The following is a 26,130-nucleotide window of genomic DNA, read 5'->3' on the forward strand; positions in this document are numbered from 1 at the left end:
TATAAACTATAATGGAATATTACTTGGTAAGAGTAACGTCACTTTTGAAGAAACGACTATTAATAATTATACCGTAATATATGTAACAAATGTGTATAAGTAGTAAAGTTAGCATTTAAATTGTTAACAATTTAGAAATAATAACACACAAATTATCAATATTGTGTCTACGGTATGAGTCCTCAACGATGAAAATACATTTGTTTAATAAAACAATTTTACATTTTTTTTTATAACCCACATAGTCAGATTTAAGGTTAGATTTTTTTAATTTATCACGATAAAGTAGGACTTGGAAAACTAGAAAGGAAAGAATTTGTTGTATTCAAAAATTCTTTTTTTTTTTTTTATTATACAAAATTCCAAAATTCAGCAAAAATACAAAAGGAATATTATACTTTCTGATTAAAATGTTAACATTATATGTTGCTCCAAAAGTAAATTTACTTTTGCTTTTGGTTATATTTTTTTTCCAAAGCATTATATTAATTTATCAAATAGTGATTAAGAATTACAGTGAATTTGAGATATCTATCAATCTAATTGGATATCTAATATAAAAATGTGTTATATTAAAATATTATGTTTATGTACACACATATAATAGTTATATACCTAATGTAATAATATAAAAAAGCAGCTCTAGTATGTACAATGCATTATCTACATTCATATTTATTTTATATTATTTTCATAAAATATACTATTATATTTGCTATTAAATATGAGATTATAAGATATGTTAGGAAATAGTTGTCAAGGTATATATTTTGAAAATATCTTTTCAAATATTGATAAAGCTATTTATGCATTAAAATTATAAGCGCATTGAACACTATAACAAAAAATAGCACCAAATAATTAAATTGATATTATTGATATACTACATTTTCCAATTTGAAAAATAATTATACATTTTTGTTTGTAATTCTAAATAACCTTTTAGTTATTTCACAAACATTTTAGCAAGAAAATAAAAAATCAGTTTGTCTTATACATTAATCTTATAAAGCATTGAAAATTGATCTTGCTTACTTTATATATCTGTATATGTATTATATAATATGTATTAAGGTAGCTATATATTGTTTCTATTGTTATTATGAAACTAGTCTCTGTGTAAAACTTAAAGCTATTGCATTCAGTAATGTTGATAGTACCCAAAGCTTTATAAGAATTATCCACAATATTTAATTCATATTATATAATATATAATGTATAATATATATGACATATATTATAATATTATATAATATACAAATTATAGTATTGCACATAAATGTATCTTTACAGAAAACACACTCAAATTACATTTCTATCATGAAAGAGAACTACATTATTAAATGGAACTGTATAAAACAAATTATAATATGAAATTATTACTACAATAAAAATAATATATAATTACATAACACAAAGACAACTCAATTTTCTAATTTACAAGTATTCAAAATCAATACTTATAATAAATAAACAATGTATGTATTTTACCTATATTTACACTCTATAATATAAGAACATACATACATTTTAATCAAATTACAAAATTATAAATGTATAATAAATTAATATCTTTTGACTGCAAAATTCTCTGGCAATGAAGTCTTTTTTCTTATATTTGTCTATTTAAGTCTATATGTTATAGGACTTGTCAAAATATTAATGTATATATTGTGCATATATTAAAAACAAAAAAAATGATATTTGTTTTATAAAAATTAATATATAATAAATAAATAATTATTCATAATTTAATACGTATATTAACTTAGTAAATAGCAATAAAATTAATATTTACAATACGTGGCAGTAAATTATTATATGAAGCTATGAGAGTACTATTTCATTAGACTAAAGAATAGGATACATTTTTGTGACCTGGTTGTTTGTGACATGTAAATAAAAATAAATATATTCTGTATAGAGAGTAGTCAATACAACAAGGCACAGCATGCACCATTCACAGAAGAAATAATAATTTTGTTATTTAATAATGTTTATGTGACATCTGCTAATTTTAATCCATAAATTTCCAACTATGTTTAATCCATAGCACACTCCATATGTACTGGTCAATTCTTTATGCAATCACATAAATGGCTTTTTTTTTATTGGTAACTTTATAGTTTTTTATCTTACTGTTGAAACATGCTACCAATTAAAATAATTAAACATAACATTAAGTCAGATTTTACTTGTACATTACTCTCACTGTTTGTCTCTATCAGTCTTACCCTCCTTATTTTGTAACATTTTCTTAACACATTTAAACATCAGCACAAAATGGTTTCATACTAAATACAAATAGTACTAAATTGTCTGTTTATAGCTTTGAAGCCAAGATGATAAAATGTATTTCATAAAAATAAAAAGTATACTCAGTAAATTCACCTGCGAAAGCTTCATGCTGCATTAAACAAACCTCATCAATATCAGCTACTGCACATAGTTATTTATATATATATATATACACACATATATATATATAAAAGGTACACTATACCTGAACATACTGTTCATCGTCTGTATCTCCATTACTGCATTGTTCCAAAGCATTACTTGGATTTATCTTTTCATAGTCTGAGTTAAATATACTATTATTATCTTTAATTTTTTCATATCCATCAATATTTGTTTCAGGTTTATAATTATTTACCTGTTCATATGGTGGTTCTTCAGATGCAGCAACACTCATGTATCTCACACTTTCGTAATTTGGATCTCCATGACTTACAGATTCATAATTTGGATCTGTATCACTATCACCAGGACGGCATACTGAAGCATAATTTGGTTCTCCCGAATCATGTGGCATGCTCTCATAATTTGGCTCGGAATCTGTATCCTGATCTAGATCAATTCGTCTTCGTAATCTAACTTTTTCATATCCTGGATCTTCACTGCTTGCATTACTAACTTGTCTATGTTTATAAGGTGTAGGATATGTCAATAATAAATCAGGACCGTTACGTACTGATGTTGATGTACTTTGATAATCATTATTTCTTAAAGATTGAAGATGTGGCATTTCATAATTAGAATCACAAACAGGAAAACTTCGGGCCGCTAAATTTCTTTTGGAATTCACAGATTCATAACCATGATTAATATCTTGATTTAACAAATTTGTATCTTCATCAGAAATTCTAGATAATTTTAAACAATTGTTTTCCATTTCAGTGTGAATATTAATAACAGTATTTGCTGGTATGGTGTAATGAATAGTATCATGCTCTTCTTTTTGTATTTCTACTGAATCATGACTAGACCATGATGCTCTGCTAATTTCTATGAGACTAAGTTTTCTATTGGAAGGTGTTACTTCTGGATGTAAAATGTTAGAACATGTAGGACCGTCACTTTGCTCTTCAGCATCTCTTTTCTTTTTCATAACTTTAGCATACATATCTTCTAAAGATTTTCCAGTTGATAAATTAGGTCTTATTCGTTCATCATTTTTTGCTCTTTTATCGACAGCCGCATATGCATCTGAAATTGCTTCTGGTGGAGGAGGTAATGGTGAATTTGCTTGACGTTTTTCTGGTTTTGGAGAACCTGGGTTTATGATAGAACTATTGGCACTTGATGATGATGCTAAAGAAAAAAAATATATATATATATCTTTTAGTTTAATAAGATTACAAGATATAAATTACCCACCTTGTCTTGAATGCGCATGAGCAACATGACGTAAACTATCAACACTTGGTGGTTGTGGAGCAGTATGTGTTTCTTCAGAACGCAATGATACTTGATTAAATGAATTTTGATCACTATGTGTAATTCTATGTGCTTCTAATATTGTAGGTTGGATTTGAGCATATGTTTCACTACCACTAGTATAAATTTTTTCTTGTTCATCAATAGCAGCATACATTTCATCTGTTGCAATATAATAATCACATAATAAATAAATGCAATAATAATTATATTTTTTTGATTTCAATTAATAAGGAGAATCAAGTGATAAATGTATTTTAAGAATACCTGAATCATCAGATACAGTTGCATAATGAGGATCAACAGGTAAACGTGTTGGTTGATTTTGTTGATAAGCTGCTTTTGTTTGTGCTAATATATTAGCTAAAGGTTCTCGTACACTTATACTTGTGTATCCTTCTATGTAAATAAAATTACAAAATAATTTAAAATCATTATGTACTATAGATCTTTTATTAGAGCTTAATATTTATTAAACTTACTAGAATCCTGAGAATCACCACTAAAATGTTGTGATGTACTATGTTGCGATGGCTGTGGTGGGTGAAGAAGTAACATAGCAAGAGGTGGTGTCATATATGGTAAATCTTGATTGGCTTGCACACCTCCAGAAATAGCATTTGCAGCTTGTATATCGTTAGAGTTTTCAGCACTTAGGAGTGAATTATAAGATGATGATTTCCGAGTTCTTGGAGGTGCTACTGGATTTCCATTTGCATGACTTGATGATGTCGATGGTTTATCAACATTAGTCACTTGAGTACTGCTATTTCTGTATTATTTACAGTTTTACAGATTAAAATTCTACTAGATAATTTAATTCAATCAAAAATAATTCAATTAAAAAATAACTTTCATATGTATATTTTACCTATGTGATTGATCAGCTTCAGATTTCTGAATACTTTGAAGTTGAGCATATGGATGTTCATCTAAAGTAGATATAAGTATTAAAATTGATAATTACAAAAATAAATTAGTTCATAATGGTATTATTATTGTATATATTATTTATCTTTATATACCATTTTTGGATGTAGATGGTGTAAATCTTGCAAGTTGATATGCTGAGTTATCTTGAACTAAAGAAATTTGTTGAGAAAGGCCTTGTGTTTCTCTTTCAGATTGTTGCTCTTCTATCGGAAGATAGAAACAAAATTTAATAAATACCATTATAAAAGAAGATCTATTTAAAAAAAAATCTTGTATAATTTTATATATATACCTGTATCTTGAACTGTAGCATACAATTCAGAATTTATTTCACTAGTTTCATAAATATCTTGAGATACAGATTCTGTAGCAACTTCTCCTCTATTTTTATCTTTTGGTATATCTGGTAAGCTTCTATTAGCTCCACTTGTTCTATGAATATAATAAGAAGGTAATAATAATTTGTCTGTGTATGTGTATATATATATATATATATTCTTGTTTATATCAAATTAAGATAAAAACCTTTTGCCATTATCTGTTGTATCTTGTGTTGGTAGAACTTGAGTAATTTCCACGGATGGTAATGTATTGAAATCATCATTTTCAGAATGATTAATTGTTACCATTCCACATAATCCAGGAAATTCATTTCTATATAAATACATGGTTTTTTAATGGTTTAATCAAAATCAATATCAATCAGCGATATACAGAGGATCGAATACGATAAATTACTTTATACCAAAATTTTCTTTGGTATTATTGACGTCTATATAATCATTTAGACTTACTTAGTCTGATTACGTCGACAACTGCAAATACAAGCAGCAACAAGACCAAGAAATGACAGTAACGCTCCGACGCAGACAACCCAGTAACACCAGGCATTTTCTTCAACTAAAGTTTCTATCATGTTATAAACTTCCTCCTGAATATAGCTTTGAACCTACATCAGCAAGACTATTACTATAGTCTTACTGTTAACATAACCTGAATACACGTAGACACTCTATATAATCACTGTTCATTAATGATATATCAAGTCATTTTCAATAATTCTTTGATTAATATATCATTAAATAATAAATCGATCGAAAGAAACAAAAAACAAATTGTAATTTACACCACAGATCAAATTATTTCAAACGAAATCCAAAGAAGACCAAGCAAACAACACAAATTAGATCCTAAATTATATATTCTAGTAGACACACACTATACATCGAGTTCTTGATGCACTATCCACTTGCGGATGAATGATTTTTTCATATTACTGTCACTTTTCAAATGAAAATTAATAGTTGCGTAAAATAGTATTAGTCTAGATCATTATAAAGTATTGATAATATTTCAAGCATTCTTTTTATAATTTATACTATTATACACATTATAATTTTAGATCTTTGTTAAATTTGAGCAGAAAAAATAAGTCAAATGTATGCCGATAAGTAATAATCGTCCTAAAAATGATACATATTATATATATACATATATATATATACATGAGCTTATATATATGTATATATATATGATACATATATATATATATATATATATATATATATATATATACACGAAAGTAAATGAGAAAGAGAAAGAACGTAGACAACTTCCGCGATCGTTTCGTGTCTTTACGGAGATACGGTTATCGGATAAACGAAAGTCATGCCACTCTTGCAAAATGCCGGCTATATATTGTCTATTAAGAGAGATAGAGATAGAGATAGAGATAGAGAGAGGGAGAGAGAGAGAGAGAGAGAGAGAGAGAGAGAGAGAGAGAGAAAGAGTAGAGAGAGAGGAGAAAGAATTCTAGTCGATGAAACAGACTAAACTATATTTCTTGACCTTTCTCTATTTGGGTTTAATGCCCAATTCACTTCTTTAATTTGATATATATATATATAAAAAGTTCTTTCGAAAATATAAAACAAATCAGAATAATTCATGTATTGATATGAATAACAGGATGTAGTAAGTATATACAGTATCATTCGATAACTAACTATAGCAAAAAAGATGCATGATTTAAATTACCTGTTTTGTTTTCTTTTTTTTTTATTTCTATTTGTTTATTTGTTAACGAATATATTTCGAAGAATATATATATATATATATATATCATCGTTTCTGTATTCATACATAAATGTATTAGTATAGACAATAGATCAGTATTATTGAATATTCATAATTCGTACGTACGTACTTACGTAGTATGTGTTGAGAATATTTGAGAGAAAATTTGAAATTTTCCGCGTACAGATGGCGTACACTTTAAAAATAGACGATCGATTAAATGTCAGATTTATCACAGGAAATAGTTATGTGTTAGAAATGTTAATCCGACTAGTGATAAAATATCATAGATTAAAAAAAAAAAATTATACAAGAATTTATCCGTTAATCTCTTTACAATAATAAATAGTATCATCGCATCGATACGTGATATACATTAACGATAACATCAAGATGGATTTATTAGGATAAATCATGATACCTTTCTCGGTATATGTACATTTTTACAGCTAAATTCATCAATATTATATAAGGAAATATAAATTTGTGAATAGAATATGAATAAAAATGAAATGTAAAGAAAAAAAGAATTAATTTATAAAAAACAAGATAAAAATAAATTTCAAAAGAAAAAATAGATTTGTATATAAAATATTTATTATATTATATTTGCGGTGTTTGTATTTAAATAGTAAATAATATATTTATATTTATATATACATACACATATATATATATATATGTATATTATACGTATAAAAATTATTTTTTCTTATTTCAGAAAATAAGAAATTTCTTTTTTTAATAACTACAATATATTAATTATGGTAGTTTCAAGTTAGACTGTCGAAATATTGTGATATTATGGCATTTATATTCGTATTAATAAAAAATTTTTAAATGTATATTTTAATATATATCATATATATGTATATAAATAATAAACAATCGATAAATTTAAAATAAATGATCTCGTTCGACATTCGATATTTGATAAACTTAAAAGGTTTGGTTAAGATTAAAATTTATATAATTACGTTTAAATGCGTGATATATATATATATATATATATATATATATATACAGATTTGAAAAAAAATTAGAATCACTTTGAAACCATACACTTTCCATCCTATTCTCACATACTCCTAAATTACATAGTTTAATGAATGTTTTTATTAATTTAAGAGCTCTCACACACAATTGAAATATCTTCAAATCAAAACTTATAGTTATTTTTATTAATCATATCAATTATCTAGAATAGAAAAAAATTCTATCAATCTGTCTTCTTCAATCTGTCTTAGATAATTAATCATCCACACTTTTGAAGTATTTGCTATGATTAACAGTTGTGTTTATATAGCACCAGTTATCTTGATTGTTAATTAAAAAATTGTATATACTATAGCATCTCTTTAATTGAAGTGAGTAATATTAATAAAAAATTGAATCAAAATCAAATAGACAATATTTTGTGCAAAAATCAATTAAATTAGAGAAATTATAGTTTACTATATATATATATATATATATATATATATATATATATATATATACACACACTCCATTCATGTTGTGTCTTCATACATATACGCTCTTAACAAATAATTATATACAGACGAATCCAAATACGGAAATGAAAAATTTCACTACAACGAAGAAAATATAATATAATTCGTTTAATATTTGTTGTAGTAATTTCTTTTACTATGCAACAAGATGTGATCGCGTCCCCACTTTATTCAATCGATAAGAATTACAACAACAACATATCTCGATGTATGTCATCGATCTGCTTAACAGATGTGATTATTCAAGGATATTCATTTTTTCGTCCTAGCACAAGAAAAATATCGTATATATATATATATACGTAAGTAAGGTAAGTATCTCTTATTAAAGAATAAGTCTCGAGTGTGAATTAAACTGAAATTGTTACGAAGAGATTAGTTTAAAAATAATATCTTTAAAAAGATGAGCAAGTTTTATTATCTATCAAATTTATTTTCAGACGGACACGTGACATACATCGGTACCGGTGGATTATCGTAATAACCATATAACGGTTGAGATACCTGTGGGGGTGGTGCAAATGGATGCATAACATGAACTGGTTGAACATAGGGCATCATTTGCACCGGTGTGGTAGGTACCGAAGAACCATGTACACCGTTACCACGACCTAACGTTGATCCGTTATAAGATCCCACGTAAACATCGTGATTGATCTTACCAGAGTAAGCACTCGCAGGTCTTATCATTGAAGCTTCGTGAATGCTAGATGCCACTGCCGTCATTCTAGCTTCGTTCATTTGAGTGCTCCACTTGAGCCGACAGATACATATTACTATGACGATAATGGCTATGAAAGCAACGACACCACCAACTATCCCAATTATTAAAGTGTCATCTGTACTTGACACATTTCCAACGGAAACACTGCTAGTATGATCTCCATTATAATTCTTATTTCTATTATTCTGAGTCGTCGGTTGTACAGTCCATATAATCTCAGGTTCAGCCGTTGTTGATCTCGAGGAAGGTGTCATTTCTGTTGTTTGATACCTGCTAAGAGTCGTTCGATCACAAGTAAGATATTCCTCAGTAAGATTGTTCAATAACATTCCTGATACATAATCAGGAGTTGCACAAATAACATTAGGTGCTCTATTGCCTAATCCTTTTAACCATCTCCAAAGATGTTTCGTTTCGCAGTTACAATTGATAGGATTACTATCCAAACCGGTGAGTTTTACGGAACCACTTCTTTCATCGAGAGCAGCTAACAATTGTACGGGCAGAGTAGTGAATTTATTTCCAGTTATATCCAATGAGACTACTGTAGAACGTGGTACTGGGAAGAAAAGAGCTGCTGGTATCGTGTCAACGGATGTATTCTTCAGGCCAAGGGACAATGAAGGTACACGTACACCCACCAACGAACTCGAAAGTACGGTGCGTAATCTCTCTCCTCGTAAAGTTAATAATCGCAAACGAGGATGCGTTCTTATAGAAAGTTGCTCGTTTCCCACAGACGAATCTTTGATTTCAATATCTAAGGTTTCTAAATTTGGCATCCCTTTCAATATTCCTTGCACGTCGAAATAACCTAGTTTAGGATAATTATAAGCATATAACGAACGTAATTTTCCCAAGTGCTTGAATGCGTTCTTTTCTATTCTAGTACAATTAGGAAGATCAGCGATCTTAAGTGAACGTAACGTGGACAATCCATCGAAACTACTCTCATTGATAGCTTTCACGTCGTTGTTAGATATATCCAAGCTTTGAAGAGTCGGAAGGATTTTAAATGTATTCACCAAATTCGAGAAATCTGTCAATTTGTTTCTGGATAAATCAAGACTTTCCAACATGGTAGTACGTTCAAGAATAGCTGGTTTGATGTCTATTATATCGTTTCCAGATAGATTTAGATGTTTTAAAAATGGTGTCTCAAGTCTGGTCAAAATTTTTATACCAGTTTGGGCTAAATTCAAAGATCTTAATATCTTTGCTTCGCCTAATATACCACGTATAGCATTTTCGCTAAGTGGATTCTCTGAAAGATCAAGGTCTTTTACATTGTTGACTATATCTTGTGTAAAGACTTCTGTCATCTTATTTCTTGCTATCTTTAAACTGAACAACGATGCCGATTGTCTCTGTAAAGTTCTTATCGGTATTTCATTGAAGTAGTTTCCTGATAAATCGATGCTCTCCACTGAACGAATTCTGGATTGATCGAATATAGTTTCTGGTAACGAAGCTAATTTGTTATTCTGAAGATCAAGATGTTCGAGACGTAACAAACCTTCCATCGTACGTTCGCTTAACGTTTCCAAGACATTGTTAGATAGATCCAATATTTGAAGTTGCGTAGAATTATGAAAAGCCAGTTCTTCGACGGATTCTATCTTGTTTCCTGAAAGATTCAATGTATATAATCGACCGATCTGTGAGAAAGAAAATTCATCGACGTTCCTTAATTCATTCCTCGACAAATCCAAACGTTCCAAAAATTGCAGAGATTTGATAAAATCGCTAGGGAAATGGACGAAGTCGTTATAGGATAGATCGAGACTTCTCAATCTAGGATGAATCACAAAAGCAGTCGGTGATAATTGACTCAGACGATTATTCGATAAATCCAATATTTGTAAGCCTGTTCCAGTATTGAAATATTCTCCGATGAAAGAAGTCAATCTGTTACCACGCAGATTAAGCTCGTAAAGATTGATCAGGCCGACGAAAGCTCCATTGTCGATACGTTCGATAAAATTATTGGATAAATCGATCACGGATAAATTGTAATGATGTTGAAAAGTACCCTCGTCTATCTCTTGCAAATGATTTCCAGACAGATAAATCTTTTCTAAAGATTCCAGATTTAACATTAAAACTGTTGGTAAAATCTTCAAGCCTGTATACGATATATCAAGTATAGTTAACGACGATGGAAATATTGGTGGAAATCCTCCATAAAGAGCATTACTGCTGAGATTAAGATATTGTAATCTCGGTAAATGTTTGAATGTTTCGGGAGAGATTCTTTTCAATTGATTACCAGCCAAGTTTAAAGATAATAAATTTCTTAATAGAAGTTCAGTTATACTGGTCAAACGATTGAAGGAAACATCTAAGTTCAATAACGTATCTTCCAAACCAGCGAACGTATTTTGCGAAATACTAGAGAGCATGTTGCCAGAAAGTTCTATGCTAATGAGATTTTCGAAATTGTAGAACAATCGACCTGGGATTTCTCGCACCAAGTTACGCGTTAATCCTAAGGTAACGAGACTAGATGACGTAGATCGAATTAATTCCGTGGATAGTGCCGCTACACGATTGAATTCGACGTGAAGATGAGCCAATGCTGGTAGTCGTGTTAGTGCTGTAGCTGGTACTAATAGAATATTGTTATCCTGAAGCGACAACCATTTTAATTTTACTAAACCTTCGAAGGATGATTCCTCTATCTGAAAATAAAGAGAAAAAAGAATAAATAAATAAATAAATATATTTATTTAAAAATAAATATTTCTTATTTACCGTACGTAAAGCATTCAAGCTTAAATCGAGTCTAGTGAGGGAGGAAAGACTGGAGAACGTATTTATTCCAAGTCGACCAATATTATTTCGACTGAGATCGAGTACTTGTAATTCGGTCAGGCCTAACAAATGGACACGTTCAATTTCCTAAATAATATTTCAAATTAATCATACATAAATACGTGAAATTTGTTAAATTTAATATTTGATTGAACTCACTGTAATTAAGTTATTTGAAATATTCAAAAACTTTAAATCCGTCAAATGTCTCAAAGCGTAAGTAGGAAATTCTTGTAAGTAGTTTACAGAAAGATCCAATTGTAATAAATTGTACGCTCCTAAAACAATCGATTATTAATATTAATATTATCTTTTATTATTTTGTTTCGTCTAATTATAACTAAAAATCACTAAACTTGATCATTTTTATATAAGAGGAACTATGAGACCGATGTTTCATGAGAGACAATTGTCTTGTGAGAACTTAAAAATGAAGTTCATTGTTCTTTAGAGGTCGACTACTTCTTCCGTGTAACTAAATATCGTACTTTCGTAAAAATAATAAACTAGTGCGAAGACGCGCGTTAAATTCCCACCTATTAATGATGTAGATGAGTTTGATGTAGCAGCAAGTTTGAAGATTATAATTTCGTTTTTCGCGAAAAAGTCATCTAATTAATCATAGTACATTATAATAATCCTATAATTTTTATGTGCATCCTAATTACGAAAAAGTGTGTTACACGAAAGAATAGAAAATCATGCGTATTATAATAATTTTCTAGAGAAAAATACGATGAATGTAGAATAACAATAAATTTTAATATAATGATCACGTAAGTTATAATTTAAGCAACGGAGATAAAAACAGTACAGTTTTATGAGAACTTTTCGAAGAGATCTTCCGAGTCATAAAAGTATCATGTTATTTGTTTTAAATGTGCAGTAGAAGATATTTAATTTGATAGAAAGTAACTTGACTATACCTTTAAATACATCGCTATTAAATCGTGTGAGATCGTTGCGAGATATATTTAAGAAAAGCAAGTGTTCTAATCCAGAAAGTGAACCATCCTCCATATGTGATAATCCATTATTACTGAGATCCAAACGTAACAAAGATTCGCCCAATGTCAAAAAGGCTCCTCTTGAAAGAGAACCTATAAATCAATTTAATTCATTATGATAAAATATCTCTGTCTGATTTTTTTATTTATGAATTTTTTCTAATCTTCAATTTTTGTATTTTTACAAATTTTATATTTTTAGACTTTTGGTAATTTTCTACTTATACATCTTTCTATACTTTCCTATCTGCATATTTTTTCTAATTTTCTATTTATTATCTAATTTCTTATTTATTCTAATTTTCCATTCATAGATCTTTACTGTTTCATTTTGTGTTTTACAATTTCAATTTGTTTAAAATCAGATTCGCAGCAAATGATAGACATTGTTACTTGATAGAATACTAATGTTATATGAATATGGTGCATGATGTACGCAGCTTGTAATACTGAATAGGTGGAGAAAGTTAGGCGCGAAAATTCTGAACATCTGGTATGAATGCATCCTTCGTGGTGAGTGAACCGTTAAGCAGCGATTGATATATCAAAGTCGTCGAATTGTACGATGGAATTGTTATTTTTGAAGATTTGAATATTCTCAAGAGATAAGATAATCAATGCAAAAACATTTCTTCAATTTTTATAGAACACGCACATAGACATACGATAGATTTAACAACTACGAATAAATAAAATACACATACCAATATTATTTCCAATAAGCGAAAGTATTTTGATGCCTTTTGGTCCTTTCAACGAAGCAGTAGGCACAATAGTCATATTATTCTCATCTAAATAAAGTTCTTCAAGATTGATACAACCTTTAAAGATTCCTTCCTCGATATTTCGAAGTCCATTTTTTCGAAGATCAAGTCTTCGTAATTCTTCCATACCATGAAATTCATTGCTCGAAAAAATAGGATTCAAATTATCGCCGAGAAGATTATTGGCTAATCTCAATACACGTAATTGATTTTGAGATTGCAATTGGCGATCCATTAATTTGTAAATGGAATTATCGGAGAGATCCAACTCTCTCAAGGTCAAACCAGATCCAACGAGTTCTTCTGGTAAACTTTGATAGCCACAGTGTCTTTGACTGATCGAAATAATCGGTTGTCCCTTGAGACTGTCCAAAGCGTCACGAGTAAAAATAACACGATCGCAATCCATTTCGATAGATCTTGGATAATTGGAAGATACCATACACTTGCATGGTACATGCAAATCTCGCTTTAATTCGACGCATGGTCGCCATGCTGCCTCGTTTTGATAAATACTGACGATAATTAACAAACCCAATAACAAATACGAACTGAAAAACAAAAAGAAAAATTAATTCATCGCATTATTATCTAAAAACGAATGATTTCATCGAAAGTAGGATAAAACATCTTGAAAATAGATAATAATCATAAGGAAGAGAACTATTAACGTTCCTTTGCATACTACTGTATTCACGTTCCACTTTCAAATTTCAAACGGTGATAGTTATCAAGAAGAAATTTATGAGTTATAAAACCACATCGTTCGATTTTTATTTGGAAAAAGTAATATAGAAAGAAAGAGTCATTTAAAAAATATACTCTTTCATTTTAATTACGTCATTAGTTTATTTATATCGAATGTAATTATCTTTTTTCCTTATAAAAAAAAAAATAACAACTTCACGAAGAATGTGTAAAAATTTCTATCGACCATCATGAAATCTATCACTTTAAATGGAACATCAAAAAATATCTCTCTTCTCTTCATTCATATATTCTATTATCTTCTTCACACGATCTTAGTACAATAACTTTAATCACACTGGCAACGATGATGATATTTAATTCTTTCGTAGTATCTTATACTTCAATTTCAACGCTTAGTCATCTTACTAACAGTAAGTCGGAAATGACTTTCGCTTCCCAAGCGTTCAAATTTCTGACGATAATTATATCTCAATGAGTATGTGTATGTGTATGTGTATGAGAGAGAGAGAGAGAGAGAGAGAGAGAGAGAGAGAGAGAGAGAGAGAGAGAGAGAGAAGCAGACTTTGGAGAAACTGCAAGTGGTGAAACTATGCGCTCGATTCATTAATTTTAATTTTATGAATGAACTCGATTCAATCGTAATGTGAATTAAGATTCACGTTGTTTTATCTTATCTTTCACTATAATTAATGATAATAATCATAGATATTGCTAATACTCGTCACGATTTCTTTCTCGTCAAAGAAAAGACTATTATATGTATAACCTGAATTCTTTAACGAGTATTGGCAGTTAGGTTCGAACGAATCGTTCATTTCGAATGTAAAGTTGAATTTGGTCGACTCGAATAACGGTAGGTGTAAGAAGATCGTCATGACTTTGCAGACTGTGTCGCATTTACTCTCTCTCTCTCTCTCTTTCTCTCTCCTCTCTCTCTCTCCTCTTCTCTCTCTCTCTCTCTCTCTCTCTCTCTCTCCCTTCCTTTCTTCTTCTCTCTCTTTTTCTACTTTGTCTTCGATTAAAAATTTCCATCATGAAATTACTATGAAATACGCATTATATACAAAACGTCGATAGCCTAAAATACGTTTAATTGGATCTATATAATTGTGTACTATTTATGTTTCATAATCATAGAAAAAATTCCTATCATATTCTTTCGTGCGCATATATTAAATTATTTATATCGAAGAAATCAATTTTATATTTCATGCTATCTATTCTATTTTACTTTATTATAGTTATGTTATTACCTGAGTTGGTTATTCTAATGATTATTATTATACCGCGTAACACGTTTGAATGAGGTTGCAAACTCTTACTGTCATTAGAAGTTCGCTAATGTAAAAGTGATTACGATATCCTTCGCTATCGTAATTCGATAGAACTTTCTATTTACGCGAGTAATTAATCGTCTATGTTTAAGACGACGTAACGTGTGTGATTTATTATTTATACCTTATTTTCAAATAGAATGAGATATACACACACACGAGATAACCTTAATCTGTGTGTTCGTAATTTTTCAAAAGTTCCTACTATTCTTATCCAATCAAGATGAAATTTCGTATAATTGTTCCTTATAATTCTTATAATCCAACGGAAGATTTAAGCTACTTAGATTGCGGAAAAAATTAGTTACAAGACCTTAAATGAATAAAAATGAGACAGAGAGAAGATCGGTGTACGATTGACGTGAAGTACGGAACGAGAGAAAGAGAAGAAATATCGAAGTTCGTTACTAGAAATGAATTAATCGAAAGATTTGTAAATTGATATACGAAACACAGGAAACAGAATACAATCTGTATTCCACGTTGTTTGTTCTATATTACGAATGACGTACTTTCTATAAATTCAAAGGCTTAAGTTTAAAATCGGGACCACGGAAAAAATTGTATTTTGTTAGAATTTTCTAGCAGTTCTCGATTTTCCGATGTGCGAATGATAGGTTATCTTAAGTACGTTTTTGTATTTTCCTAAACAATCGATGATATAACCTAGCTAGTGGAAAGAATGTTTATTTTACATTTGGAATCATAAAATATATCGTATGATACATATACATATACAATCTTAATGCGAATGCTTGATATATTATTTCGAAGAAAATAATTAAAAATAAAATAAATAAAAACAAAAATGTTTGTTTGACTTTAGTTGTCCGTTATATTTAACAGGGGAATATACTAGTATATATATCTCTATATATATAGCTTTAAGAAATACCGTACATCGTATTGGATGACTTTCAAATCAAACAAATTAAACAAATACTTCTTCCGAATACTAAGCACCACTTTTGCCCAGTAGCTAGGTAATAGCTCCACGACTGCTACCCAAGACTGCTTTCTACTGTCTAATTAGTAATACTAGAGCGCACCCACTTTTACGTTGCATGCAATCACTAATTTCATATTACTATATTCTCACGTTCGATATCAAAGCTTGCGCTTCTGAAATTCTATAAATACGATCAATTTAAAATATTCTACTTGGAAGTATTTTGTTTGTATTTTATTTTGTATCTTTCCATTTTTTTTAAATTAATTAGTTATAATTTTATATAACTTTCAAGTTATTAACACACACACACACACACACACACACACACACACACGGCGCACGCACATCTGTATTTTTCAAGCTTGTATTACCGACTTGTTATTAATTTTTTTTCTTTTTATTTAATTTTATATCTTTCTCTTCTTAAATATTAACTCTCTCTACACACCTTTCTCGTAACTTTCAAATTATACGCTTATATATATATGTATATATCTGTATCTTTCAAGCTTGTAATTTCCGGCTTATAATGGATTTTGTTTCTATTTAATTTTATATCTTTCTATTTTTTGATATTAATTCTCCATAACCTCATTTATAACTTTGAATTCACACACTGACACATCTGTATTTTTGGACATTTCATTCTATTTTATCGTTACAAATTTAATTATCGTTTCATATTCAAGATTTTTCATGTTTTTTACGTAAAAAGTTATACTTATTGTTATTATAACATAATTATAATATACTATAATTTTTGTATTATATAGTATAATTTTGTGGACACAAAAATAGGTTATAGAAAGAGAAAATGAACGATATCTTTCTTTATTACATAGTTAAAAAATAAATCGTGAAGTGAAGATACAACGTATTATTCCTTTCGTGCTTTCCATACGTTTGAATTCTTGTACGGTTAAATCGTAAAATAGGAATGATAAGTCAAGGAAAAACAGGTTTTATAGACAAAAGTATTCGCAGGAAGGAGCAACCTCGAAGATTTTTGCGATTACTCCTGCGAACTGGATAGACCAGTGCAGCACGATCTAACACCGCAGTTATCCTTTCGAGAACTTATCATTTCTTTTTCTTTTAAATATATCCGCAAATCCACAAAGAAAAAAAAAAGAAAAAACGAAAAGAAAACAAAACAAAAATGACAATATCCGTGAAAAGGAACTTTCCAGCTTGTTAAAAGTTTTAACGAATCTTGGAAACGTATGTACACACGTACGTCATTTCGAAAATAACTATGTTTTTGTAATCTGTAAAATCTTCAAGTACCATGAGCGTGAGAGCCGATTATGTTCCGGATGAAGGTTAAAATCGTATTATGCGTGAGAACTTGCTTCATAAACAGTACTATCCCTAAATACACGTGAGTCATGGGAAAGTCATTTTAATAATTACATTCACTATTAACACGACGAACGACCATGACTTATCTCGTTCACTTTTTTCTTATACGATTAAAATTACCTTCAGAATTAACGTGAAGAAACAAAGAAAAAAAAAAATAACAACAACAACAATAACAAAATTCACACGAAAATACAAATGTTTATATTTTCATTTGTAAACGAATCGAATGATGAAAAATAAAGAAAAAGTATGAAATGATACATGATATTAAGCGTTTAGTAGAACTCGTTAAACCCAACTTAATCGTGTACAAAATTATCTACATTTCGTTCTTATAATACATAACGATACTTACACCATGATGTTGGTGTTGGCACTTCCACGTGCCAACTACAATGTACAATGGTATTGATACAAACTGCACAGTTTTACAAAGATGTATCGTACGATTAACGTGTTATTTCTCGAGGCCACTATCACCTTCGAATCAACATCAGATTCATGGAGGATTCACAAACGGATCATCTTGCGATCATCTTCATGGTCATCGTGTGTCATCGATGTCACTTCCTCGTTCCTTTCTTTCCTTTTTCTTTCTTTCTTTCTCTTGTCCTTGTTCTTAATAAACGATAGTTTTTCTCATCTCTGATTATTTACAATCACCTTTACCAAGCATTACTTGATAGTTCTTTCGAAGCGCGAAAACACGAAATATAAGAAGTCGCGGTAAGATCTCTGAGAAGACTCGGAAAGATCGCCGCAGGAGAGAGAGGAGATACCGATGAACGTATACACCGATGCCCTTCCCAGAGGTTCGCGGACTTGGACATAACGGGGATCCCGAGTTAACTCGTGAGGCAACTTCGGGACCATCACCGTACGATACCACCACCAGGTTACCGGCTCGCATATCAAGAAAGATCGAGAGAGAAAGAGAGAAAGAGAGTAGGAGAAAGAGAGAGAGAGAGAGAGAGAGAGAGAGAGAGAGAGAGAGAGAGAGAGAGAGAGAGTGAGAAAAGGAGGGAGAAAGAAAAAGAGAGATAGAGAGAGAGAACGCATGGAAGGTCGTGGAAAGGAGAGGGAAAAAGAGGAATGGAAAAAGTACGCAAAAGAGCGATAGAGAAATGCGTTTCTGTCGGCTAAGAAAAGAGCGCGAGGTAAGATCATGGATGTAGGAACAAGTCGCGGGTTTCTCGAACAGCCTTTCACTGACTGTTCTCTCCTTCGGTACACCTATACGAGTAACCGGTCGTCCAAGGTATGCCGTTGGCTATCTTGCTAGGTATGCTGCTGCTAGTTCAATATCGAATCGAGAAAAATATCCCCTTGAGTCAATCACTTGAACTCTTTGTGAATGAACGTTTCTCCTGATCTTTCTATTTTGTAATTAACTATACATTCTTTCGTATTTACATATCTATTAAAGAAAATAATAATTCACAATGAAATATATCGTAGTTACGTAGTTACGATCGGTATTCGTTTGATACAGATTGAATACATCGAATATGAATGACTTCTAAGGTATTTTCATTGCTATTGATATGCATGAAATCGTGGTGAAACGCTAATTGGAATCTTAAGAATGTACGGAACGATATAGACTTTAAGATTTTATATTTATTTGTTATATATGTATTAGATCGATCCGATGTTATTGTTATAAATATAATACGTTTATCAATGATATTATAATTAAATGAAATATAATGAAAAATATTATAATTAATCAAGATAAAATATGTTTGATTTTCTTATTAAAACTTTTTTATAATCCTTTTTAAATTGAATTAGATATTTATGTAAATCGTGTCTTAACCTATCGAACGTCGTAATATATTTTGAATTTATCCAATCATATTGGCGGATGGATTCTACATTTCAAATATGAATTACTGAAACTATTGACAGATGGCACTGTTCCTCGAGATATAAAATCATCCAATGAATGTAGAGATAAATTGAAGTTCACGAAAGCGACTGTTCTGATTGGTAGATAATATATTCGTGTTGATATTAATATCAATAAATTCTGAGATTATACGTGACCTGTCAAACAGCGAATAAGCGTAATTTAACCTCAATGTATAATTACTGTAACGACTAGAATTGTATATAAATATATTTTTGCGTATATTTTTAAAGTAAAACATTTAGAAAAATGTCTGCGATGATAACTGCGGATTGGTTTCCTTTAGGACGTGACATATACTTTCGGTAATTTAATAATATATCCAATACATATCTTCTAAAGACAATATAACAATTTCATGCAACGAAAAAAAAAACAATTTAATTCTTCATTTTAGAAAATTTGAACTATATCCACTTACTTTTCAAAACGAAATCAGTAATACTAATTTAATAGCAGCAGCTCCTTATGGAGGTTCTATAGCGATTACCAGACATCCTAAAAAATTAGTTAAGGTTCAAGGAACCAATAAACCTGTGATATTGATTTATACTTCTGCAGGAAAATTAACAGCCAAATTTCAGGTAAAATAAAATAGTGAATCATTAATTGACACATGTAAACATACTATATTTTATTTCAAATTATATGATTACTTTTTATAAGATCTTTTATCATAATTTTTAAGTGGAATAGTGGACGATTAGTTCTTTTGGGTTGGTCTCAACAAGAAGAATTACTCTGTGTTCAAGATGATGGCATGGTTCTTATTTATGATATGTTTGGGACATATCAACATACTTTTGGCATGGGAAATGTATGTTACACAAATTAATAATAATATTGATCATTATTGTTGGTAAGGTTATTTTGATATTTGTTTATCTATTTTCTTTAAGGAAGCAAAAGATACCAAGGTTATAGAAGCTAAATTTTTTACCACTCCTGTTGGTACAGGAGTTGCTGTCTTAACATCCGCATATCGAATTTTTTTGGTAACTAATACATCGGAACCAAAAATTAGACGTATCTCTAATTTACCAAGTAAGTTAAATTCTTTGTAGTATATAATGTAGAACTATTATATTTATTTATTGTGTATAAACTTGTAGGAATTGGTGGCTCAATTGATTGTTGGCATGTAGTGCATTATGACAGAGAAACTCAGATCATTTTTTCAAATGCGGAAGGTATATTTTTTATGCATCAACCTTACACAAATACTACATCAATACCATTTGTAAGTCTTGTTTGATTTTAAAGAAATATTCTAAGAAAGTTATTGTTGCTTTGTTGTAATATAATATATTATTTTTTAGAGTAATCTGTTTAATAATAAGATAAATAATGTATATGCAATAGCTGTGTCTCCAAATAATCGTCATATTGCTCTTTATGCAAACACTGGTCATCTATATATTGGTTCATTTGATTTTAAAGAAAAATACTGTGAATGTGCTACACACATGACTGAACCATTATCTTGCATAGCATGGTATATATATTACATATTTTTATTATAATGAAAAATTATGTAATGTATTTAATATAATTTAAATATTAAAATACTAAAGTATTAAATACGAATAATATTAACTTACAGTAATATTATAGGTGTGGAACAGAAGCTGTCATATGTAGTTGGAATAGTACAGTGATGGTTGTAGGAAGATCAGCTGAAACTATAGTTTATACTTATGATGGACCAGTATATCTTATTCCAGAAATTGATGGAGTACGTGTTTTATCGAACTCCTCTCATGAAATGATACAAAAAGTTCCAAATGTTGTACTGAAAATATTTAGAATAAATTCGACAGATCCTGCATCATATTTGTTAGAGGCATCTAAACAATTTCAAAAGAAAAGTCATAAAGCTGATAGTTATATTGATTTGGTCAAAGATAAATTAGACGCGGCTATAATAGCTTGCATTGATGGAGCAAGTCATGAATTTGATTTTCAAACGCAAAAATTATTAATAAGGGTAAGACTCATATAATTATATTACCAATATCTTTTTAATTAATTTTATATAATTAAGAAATATATTTTAGGCAGCTAAATTTGGTAAAGGATTTAGTAAAACAATGAATCCAGATAATTATGTTAATATGTGCAGAACATTGAGAGTACTTAATGCAGTAAGACATCCATCAATTGGAATTCCATTGACATGTATACAGTATCCTCTAATAATTTTTGTTTTGACAATCAAAAATTAATCAGTTGAAATCTATTTTTTATTTTTCTTAACTATAACAGACTTAATATTTTAACGAGCCAAGTTTTATTGGATCGATTAGTAGCAAGAAGGCATTATTATTTAAGCATACAAATAGCACGCCATCTTCAACTTCCTGAAATAGATGGAGAAAGTAGAATTTTAGCACACTGGGCTTGTTATAAGGTACATTTATATATATGTTCTTATATAATTTGTGTATAAATATTTTTCTTTAACCACAATAGTATATCTTTTATATTATATAATAAGAAATGTGAATGAAATCATTGTATTATTATATAATAAAACTTTTTGCTATACTTTTAGGTCAAACAAACTCGATTAGACAAAGAACAAATAGCAGAAGAAATAGCTGATAAATTAGGATATGCTCCTGGTGTATCATATAGTGAAATTGCAAAAAGGGCAGCAGATTGTGGTAGAAAGCAATTAGCTATTAAAGTAAATTAATTTTGTTTTATGAAAATTTTATGTTTTTTCAATCAAATAACTACGAACTTATTCAATATTTCACAGTTGATAGATTATGAACCACGTGCTCAATTACAAGTACCTTTGTTACTTACGCTTGGTGAAGAACGGGCTGCATTACACAAAGCTGTAGAAAGTGGTAATACTGATCTTGTTTACACTGTTATACTTCATCTTCGAGAAAATATGACACTTGGAGATTTTCAAGTAAATAAAAAATGAATATTCTTAATATTGTAATAGTACATAAGATAATATTACATAATATTTGATAAAATATAGATTACCTTTATTATATGTTATAGATGTCTATAATGCATTGTCCTTTAGCAATGGCATTATATATAAAATACTGCCAAAATCATAATCGAGAAACATTACGAGATATTTATAATCAGTATGATGATTTTCATTCACAAGCAATATGGTTTATTACAGAAAGTTATCAACAAAAGGTTCGTATGAACTATATCTTTTAATACTACGATGATATTAAATAATTTCATTTATTTACTATATAGAGTGCGCGGGATACGTTGCTTCAATCAGCACAAGAAAATTTTAAATTAGCCCGTAATGATACAAATGCTGCTTTGACAGAAGAACAAATTAAACTATTACGTTATCAAAGATCTTTAGAAGAAACATTACACAAAACAATAGTAGGAAAATCTCTTCATGACACAGTCAAAATATTATTACTACAAAATGAATTGAAGCTTGCAGATAAATTAAGATCAGAATATCGAATACCTGAACGCAGGTAGAGTGTATATTTACATTCTAAAATATATGAAAAAATCAAAACATTTTCATTAACAAAAGAAATGAGAGATAATTAAATTTAAAACTAAATTTATATAAATTAATAGTAAAGTCATATAAATCATTCATTGAACTTACAGATATTGGTGGTTACGAATTCAGTGTCTTGCAGAAAAAGGTCTTTGGAATGAATTAGAAAAACTGTCAAAAAGTAAAAAATCTCCAATTGGTTATGAGGTAGTAAAAATATTAACTATAAATTTGCTTAACTTTCTAACAACTTTATATATAACTTAATAAATTTTTTCTCAGCCATTTATTGATCAGTGCTTAAAATATAATCAAGATCAGGAAGGAAAAAAATATTTGCCAAGAGTACAAGACGAATTAAAAGTAAAATATCTTGTTAAGTTGAAGTAAGTATGCTTTAATAGACATTTTATATTTTTATCACTTTTATTCACGTATTACGTAAAATTAGTATGTAAGAAATTAGCTATAACATAACAATATGGTAAAGTAGATTTGTTTTGAATAATTCTATAAAAGTTAAATATATTATAATCTATACAGAATGTTGAATGAAGCAACCCAAACAGCAGCAGAGCAAAAAGATGTTTCTGCTCTAACGTTTGTATTAGCACAATGTGGACCATCAGAAAAGCAATTAATAGATAAAATCAATATGCTTATTACAAGTATAAAAAATTAAGGAATACTATCTGTGTGAAAACGATGTAATATACTTTATTATATATAAAAATTTATCTGACTGAAAACATATTACCTATAATTTATATATATATATACTTAAATATAATTGTAAATACTTTAAACAACAATTTATTATATTATATTTAATTTTTCATTAAATTAATTTATAATTTATACAAAAAAGTGCTATAATTGGATACTGTATCCAATTATGTTTTTCCTTAGTTGTACATTATGCAACTAATATTTACTAATAATATTCTTATTAACAATAGTAATGCAGTAAAAAAATAGTAATGTTTATTTAAAAAATCATGTTATAAAAATATTCCTATACCTTGAGCAATAGGACACATTATCTAATCTTTGAAAAATTCTTATGTTTTAGGATTATGTCAGTAACTATAAATTTTTCAATTTCTTCACCTTTTTCCATTTGTTCATTTGTTAATGATAAGATATAATCATTTTCCTTACTGACAATAATTACTTGTTGCTTTCGAGTTTGTAACATATTAGCAATTACAAGCTGTAACAAACATATATATTGAGACAAAAATATTTGTAAATATACAGATATAAATAAACATTATCTAGAGATTAAGAAATATTTACATTGTGTTTGTACTTGTTCAAAGCAGTCCTTGCTTTTGAAACCAAAACATTTTGATCTGTTTCTAACTTAAACGAAATTACAAAGGCTTGTGGTACCCATAGATTAACTAAAGGTTCCAACATTTTTGGTACTAATTGAAGTGATATTGTTGGTGGGCCATTAGAAGATATTTTATGTACTGACTGAAATCAATTTAATGTCATAATAAATAGAAAAAATGATTATTTGATTTTATTTAAAAATAAAAAATATTTTATACATACCATTTCATCAAATGGTACATAAAAATCAGAGACAGCAGCAGCTAAGTATAAAAGAGCTTTATCTTTTAAACAAGCTAATGCTTGACAAGCAGTCCTAAGTAGCCAAAGATACTCGGTTAAAGTATTGAAACTAATTTGTATTAATTTATTCTGTTGCAGTGTTTCTTTATATTTTCGTAATACCATTGCAACTTTGTCTGTATGTTCAGGTGCAACTGTAAATAACATAAATTGTAAGACAATTATGATGACAAGAATTAATACAATTTATATCAAATTATAAAAAATTTATTTCTAATGTTACATTTCCATTATGAAAATTAAAAAAATGGGAATGTAATGTAAATGAATAATAAGTCATAAAATAAAATATTATACCTGTGACAATGCATTTATCTGCATTTTCTGTTATGTTGAGCATATCTAAAATCTTATGTCCTATAAAATGTCTTGTAAATGGTTCTAACGATTTGAGTCTGTAATAAAATATTGATATACCTTAATGCAACATTATTCGAAGAATATATATTTTTTATAATTTCTAATTTTCTGACCTATACATAAATATTACAGCATAACCATTTTCCAAAAAGTATTCAGCTGATGCTGATCCTCTGGATCCAGCACTAAAATTATCAACAAATCTGACAGTGTTATGTTCTAATGGAATCATTGTTCCGCCACTCTACAATATCAATTATTAAGATTATATTAAGAACACATATTACTCTACAATATATAAGTAAATTTGTACTTTTAATGAACATACCGTTATTAATACTACTTTATTGTTTTCTTTTAAATGTCTGTCAGAAAAGCTTTTTAAAAGACTTTCGGTTTGTGTTAGATCTTGTGGTGGTGGATGTTTGGCAAAAAATTCTTCCCATGTCGAAACCATAGTAATTTAATAAATTTTCACTTAAAAATATCTTTATATATATATTATGCTATAAAAACGAAGAAATTGATGACGTGTGCATTCAATCAATCACGTAATAAGAAACTTAACCTTTTTTCTTAAAATGTCTAAATTTTTTCAGTAGACATACGTATGATGTCATCACTTCATAAACTTGAACTATCAACAACGTGTTAGTGACGAATACTACATTGAACGTGAAAGAGATATGCACCTTTAATTTTATCTAATATTAACTTCAATGTTCAATCGATCACGAAGAACGAAACTTTGAGCTTTAAATATTTTTATTGGCAATTTTATTTTCG

At 29.0% G+C, this 26,130-nt stretch overlaps 4 protein-coding genes across 8 annotated transcripts; 1 reads left to right on the top strand and 3 right to left on the bottom strand.

The window, feature by feature from the left end:
- Positions 1-319: 319 nt before the first annotated feature.
- LOC122633603 lies at positions 320-6,116 on the bottom strand. Of its 3 annotated transcripts, none has more exons than XM_043821646.1 (10): positions 5,873-6,116; positions 5,448-5,646; positions 5,179-5,307; positions 4,946-5,085; positions 4,746-4,856; positions 4,592-4,652; positions 4,203-4,492; positions 3,988-4,119; positions 3,661-3,882; positions 320-3,594 (listed from the first exon to the last, which is right to left on the bottom strand). In XM_043821646.1, the coding sequence occupies exons 2-10, from the start codon at positions 5,567-5,569 to the stop codon at positions 2,498-2,500; spliced, it is 2,304 nt and encodes a 767-aa protein (XP_043677581.1). In that variant the 5' UTR covers positions 5,570-5,646; positions 5,873-6,116; the 3' UTR covers positions 320-2,497. The 3 variants fall into 3 exon arrangements, with proteins under 3 accessions (XP_043677581.1, XP_043677582.1, XP_043677583.1); XM_043821647.1 differs by having other exon boundaries at positions 320-2,580; positions 2,657-3,594; positions 5,448-6,116; XM_043821648.1 differs by having other exon boundaries at positions 2,481-2,594; positions 2,657-3,594; positions 5,448-6,116.
- A 2,124-nt stretch (positions 6,117-8,240) lies between these two features.
- LOC122633340 (protein artichoke) lies at positions 8,241-18,856 on the bottom strand. Of its 2 annotated transcripts, none has more exons than XM_043821130.1 (6): positions 18,270-18,856; positions 13,493-14,103; positions 12,708-12,881; positions 11,941-12,059; positions 11,722-11,868; positions 8,241-11,648 (listed from the first exon to the last, which is right to left on the bottom strand). In XM_043821130.1, exons 1-6 carry the CDS (start codon positions 18,272-18,274, stop codon positions 8,661-8,663), a joined length of 4,044 nt encoding a protein of 1,347 aa, XP_043677065.1. In that variant the 5' UTR covers positions 18,275-18,856; the 3' UTR covers positions 8,241-8,660. The 2 variants fall into 2 exon arrangements, with proteins under 2 accessions (XP_043677065.1, XP_043677066.1); XM_043821131.1 differs by lacking the exon at positions 18,270-18,856 and adding an exon at positions 14,597-15,172.
- A 1,057-nt stretch (positions 18,857-19,913) lies between these two features.
- On the top strand, positions 19,914-24,089 carry LOC122633336 (vacuolar protein sorting-associated protein 16 homolog). Of its 2 annotated transcripts, XM_043821122.1 has the most exons (16): positions 19,916-20,131; positions 20,224-20,410; positions 20,515-20,643; positions 20,726-20,870; positions 20,939-21,066; positions 21,146-21,321; positions 21,441-21,813; positions 21,884-22,011; positions 22,092-22,236; positions 22,381-22,515; positions 22,591-22,752; positions 22,851-23,000; positions 23,067-23,308; positions 23,451-23,547; positions 23,623-23,726; positions 23,884-24,089. In XM_043821122.1, the coding sequence occupies exons 1-16, from the start codon at positions 20,076-20,078 to the stop codon at positions 24,020-24,022; spliced, it is 2,496 nt and encodes an 831-aa protein (XP_043677057.1). In that variant the 5' UTR covers positions 19,916-20,075; the 3' UTR covers positions 24,023-24,089. The 2 variants fall into 2 exon arrangements, with proteins under 2 accessions (XP_043677059.1, XP_043677057.1); XM_043821124.1 differs by lacking the exons at positions 23,623-23,726; positions 23,884-24,089 and having other exon boundaries at positions 19,914-20,131; positions 23,067-23,207; positions 23,451-23,505.
- LOC122633337 (phosphopantothenate--cysteine ligase) lies at positions 23,728-26,076 on the bottom strand. The gene is made up of 6 exons (XM_043821125.1): positions 25,673-26,076; positions 25,458-25,588; positions 25,282-25,379; positions 24,904-25,118; positions 24,640-24,822; positions 23,728-24,553 (listed from the first exon to the last, which is right to left on the bottom strand). The coding sequence occupies exons 1-6, from the start codon at positions 25,799-25,801 to the stop codon at positions 24,380-24,382; spliced, it is 930 nt and encodes a 309-aa protein (XP_043677060.1). The 5' UTR covers positions 25,802-26,076; the 3' UTR covers positions 23,728-24,379.
- Between the last annotated feature and the right edge of the window lie 54 nt (positions 26,077-26,130).

The sequence above is a fragment of the Vespula pensylvanica genome, chromosome 12 (assembly GCF_014466175.1).
Source record: "Vespula pensylvanica isolate Volc-1 chromosome 12, ASM1446617v1, whole genome shotgun sequence".
NCBI classification, from domain to species: Eukaryota; Metazoa; Arthropoda; class Insecta; order Hymenoptera; family Vespidae; genus Vespula; species Vespula pensylvanica.